Source organism: Buceros rhinoceros, unplaced genomic scaffold (assembly GCF_000710305.1).
Source record: "Buceros rhinoceros silvestris isolate BGI_N320 unplaced genomic scaffold, ASM71030v1 scaffold17662, whole genome shotgun sequence".
In the NCBI taxonomy this organism is placed as follows: domain Eukaryota; kingdom Metazoa; phylum Chordata; class Aves; order Bucerotiformes; family Bucerotidae; genus Buceros; species Buceros rhinoceros.
In genome coordinates, this window is record NW_010397335.1 from 1 (window position 1) to 3,828 (window position 3,828).

The 3,828-nt window shown below is 51.3% G+C and overlaps 1 protein-coding gene across 1 annotated transcript in view; it reads left to right on the plus strand.

The window, feature by feature from the left end:
• The first annotated feature begins 732 nt into the window (after positions 1 to 732).
• Positions 733 to 3,828, plus strand: part of MBD3 (methyl-CpG binding domain protein 3) — a 6,290-nt gene continuing 3,194 nt past the window's right edge. The window contains exons 1-2 of the mRNA XM_010146217.1: positions 733 to 891; positions 2,525 to 2,662. Coding sequence (XP_010144519.1) covers positions 790 to 891; positions 2,525 to 2,662 — 240 coding nt within the window. The 5' untranslated portion in view covers positions 733 to 789. The remainder of the gene's footprint in view (positions 892 to 2,524; positions 2,663 to 3,828) is intronic.

Consider the following 3,828-nt stretch of genomic DNA (forward strand, 5'->3'; position numbering starts at 1 on the left):
AGGACCCGGCTCTTGGCCTGGTTGAACCTCAGACCGTTCGCCTTGGCAGTTGGTCTCCGGCAGGTCTAAGCTGCATCGATACCGTTTCTCTCCTCAGTAGAAAAACAGGGACTCGATTATGTAGTTGCTTCTAGTCATCTGAAGGTCAGCTCTTGGGTGTTCTCCCTCCCAGGCTGGCCAGGTCGTGGCCTTCTACATGAAACCAGGTGCTTAAAAAGAATCTCTCTTCCCTTTTGCCATTGATGGGAAGTTTTTGACCTTTATCCTTTGCATCACTTCAACCTGGTAGCTCTTTGCTTTGCAGCTTTCAGCAGTTCACATCTCTTCTGCTCCCTGGGTAATTCTGGAGTGTCCAGAATGCTGCAAGACTTGCCATCAAACCTCAGTGTGCTGCTCAGGGGTGGAGGGGAGGGGGTCCCCGGAGATGTCTCTGCTGTTAGTCAAATAGAACACCCTTGGGAGGAGAAATTTGGCTTGAAAATGGGCATTTATTATGTGAGACAACCCAGCTAGAAGCTCCTCTGTGCTGCCTCTCCCATGTCAGTGGCTGGGTGCATTAGGCTCTATTTCTGGTCTGAATCTTCTTCTTTACACATATAAAACCCACTTAACGCGGTCTGCAGTGAATTTGTCTCTTCCATAGTAATGAGAGTCCTGAGTTGCAGCGGGTGCTGCTATCCAAGTCCGGAGGGTTTTCATTTCCCTCCCTGTTCCTTGTCTGTGTGTTTCAGCCCAAGCGGTAAGAAGTTCCGCAGCAAGCCCCAGCTGGCGCGATACCTGGGCAGCTCCATGGACCTCAGCACCTTTGACTTCCGCACAGGCAAAATGCTGATGAACAAAATGAACAAGAACAGGCAGAGGATGCGCTATGACTGTTCCAACCAAGCCAAAGTAAGAGCGAGCTGCAGTGGCAGCTTCCCCCTTCCCGTCCGCTGTTGAACTGGCTGGCAGCTGCGCTGGGCTAGCGGGGCAGCTAAGTGTTCTGTCGTTAGTGGAGGTCTGGCAGATAACATCATCTGCTCGATGGGGTGTTGGACAGATACTGCGATTCAGTGGTTCTTCCAGGGTATCGACACCATGAAAGAATCCTGTGGTACTGCTAAATCCGTATGGAAGGGCTGAAGAGAGGGACGGTGTCTTCTCTCTGCCCCTCCTGCAGGGTGAGATCGCTGCCTCCAGAGCTCCAGCTGCCTCCTCTGCTCTGGTGTCTGCTTTGGGGGAGGAGCGGGGAGTGGCGTGGGGCAGCAGGAACAAGGAGGGCAGGGTGACATGGGGCACGGGGACGAGGATGACACACAGCCTCCCGCAGGCGACTCCCTGGAGCTGTCCATAGGAGTTGATCAAAGGAGGGGAGAAGAGGGTGGCGAGGCCTATTTGTAGACCAAAATGGAAGAGTTTGTGCTGGCACCTCAGTTTTTAACAATTCAGGTTTAGTGAAGATTCCAGCGACGCTGGGGTCCTGCCTGGCTGGATAAACTGGCTCAAGTCTTTCTTAGCAACCTTCATGGGCTGCTGAAAGCTGGTTTGGAACCCAGAAGCTTCTGGCTATACCCCTAAACATGAAATGTGGGAAATAGCCTAATGCTTATTTCGTAAACACGTCAGCCAGTCAAGTGTCATCATCACTGCAGTGACTGGAACGTTCAATTCCAGCGCTTGGTGTTTTAAAGGAATTGGGCTTTGCTGCAGAGCACAGAGCGCCCGTCTCATCTGCTAAAAACTCTGCCCAAACCGGTCAACGAACGTAGCAGTAGTTCTTGCTGGGTTATAAACAGCTTAGCACACAGATGGTTCAGAATATTTGTCCTGGATACATCTTTTCTGCATCTCATGAATAAATCTGTTAGGCAGGCGCAGTGTCTGCATCCTCCCGAACAAAGTGTGTCCCGCAGCCGTTGCCAGGCTCGCTGGATCTCGGGGACGAGGAACCGGCTTCCTCAGTTCCCACTAACACGACATGCAGTCGCCTGGTGAAAACGCGGCTGTTGGGAGCTCTGGCTGAAAACTGAGGTGTGCTGAGAACTGGAGGTAAAAAGAGGGGTGAGGGTTCCAGCCCTGTTGGCAAAAAGAGGGGTGAGGGTTCCAGCCCTGTTGGCTGTTTATTGGCCTCCACAGCTGGATCGGAACAGAATGGTTTGGAATGGAAACAAAACGGTCTCTAAATCCCACTTGGTATTTTTGTGATTATTACAGATACTGTGCTGAGATCTGCTGCGGTGACCTGCAGGTGGCTGGCAAAGTGCAGGCTGTGTCCCGACTCCTGCATTCTGTCAAAATCGGGATAAGACCCACGTGTGTAAACTGGAGTGAGGGGAGGCCAGTCTGGCCAGTACGGTGTGCAGGAGTGGAAAACTTTAATTTTGCTAGGTCTGAGGCGAGGTTGGAAGGGAGTTACGCATTTTTTCAGCTCATAGCTCGAGATCAGACGAGTTTTCGGGTCCGTGATACTGATGGCTCTAACAGCGTTCTAGCAAACTGAAAATGTTCTCGTGGGCTTTTCCCCTCCTTTTGTTTGAATTTGTAGGGCAAGCCTGACCTGAACACTGCCCTGCCCGTCCGACAGACAGCCTCCATCTTCAAACAGCCCGTCACCAAGATCACAAACCACCCCAGCAACAAGGTGAAGAGTGATCCTCAGAAAGCCGTGGACCAGCCCCGGCAGGTGAGGCTTGTGCCTTCCGCTCCAGAACTGAGAAACCCCTGGGTTTGCTGCTGGGAGGTCCCAGCATAAACCGCCTCAGTTCTGTGGTGCTGAATGACTAGTCCAAGGCAATTCAAAGGCTCTGGTGTTTCAGAAACAACAACTTAGAGCGCTGCCAGCTTTGGAAATCCAAACAAATGGATTGATCCTGTTTGCGGGATCAAGGTGAGCCGCTGCCTGCGCTTTTTCATCCCTGGACTCCACCTAGATTTCGGTTCCTAGTTAAACCCTCATTTCCTTAATGCCAAAATTAAATATTATGGACAAATTTAAGCAGATATTGTAACTGCTTCAGGGGATGTTTGTAATTGGAAGAACAGCCCTCGTTCTGTGCAGACCACGGGTGACGAGGTGGTCGTGATGTAGCATGAGTGGTTGTACCCCCCGCATGGGCCTTTGGTCAGATGCGGACATCACCTGTGTGAGCAGAGTAAGTACCGCTAAGGTCATAAATTCACTTGGAATATCATTATTAATACAAAATCAAATGAGAATCCACCAAAATGCAAGGAAATCTTTCAGCCTCAGCTGGGCTTGGGACATTGGGCACAGGTGAAATCGGGTGTCCCTGCTTGAAGCAGCCCGTGGCAGGGGTTCTCCTTCCGCTCCTGTTACCTCATTGCCCCCCAGAGCTCCCAGCAGGGTTTCGGTGAATCCTTTCCTGTAGCGTGTCTGTCTGTACAACTCCTGGAAACTGGGTGCTCAGCCTCATCTGTCTGTTGGGACGCTGTCATCGGGATCGGTTATCAGCACGATTTAAACTCTTCTGGGTCTGCTGGAAATAAAAGATCTCGTTCCAAGGGGGAAAAGGATTTAAATACCATTTTAAAATACCCACCTTTTCCACTGAAAACCTTTTTCACAAACTTAAAAACTACCTTTCTGAAGCATGAGAGAGGTTTGTTTGAAATGGAGTTGGGCGGTGGGTGGGTTTGTGTTTGGTTGGGTTCAGCATGGTTTCTGAAGTAAGTGGGTCCTGTGTGTTTGTAGCATTCCATAGCCCTGTTTTGGGTCACAGCCCGGCAACGCTCCAGGCTGGGGGCAGAGCAGCTGGAAACTGCCCGGAGGGGGAAAAGACCTGGGGGGGTTTGTTACCTGGGGGGGGGTGGTCACCAGCGGGCGGAGAG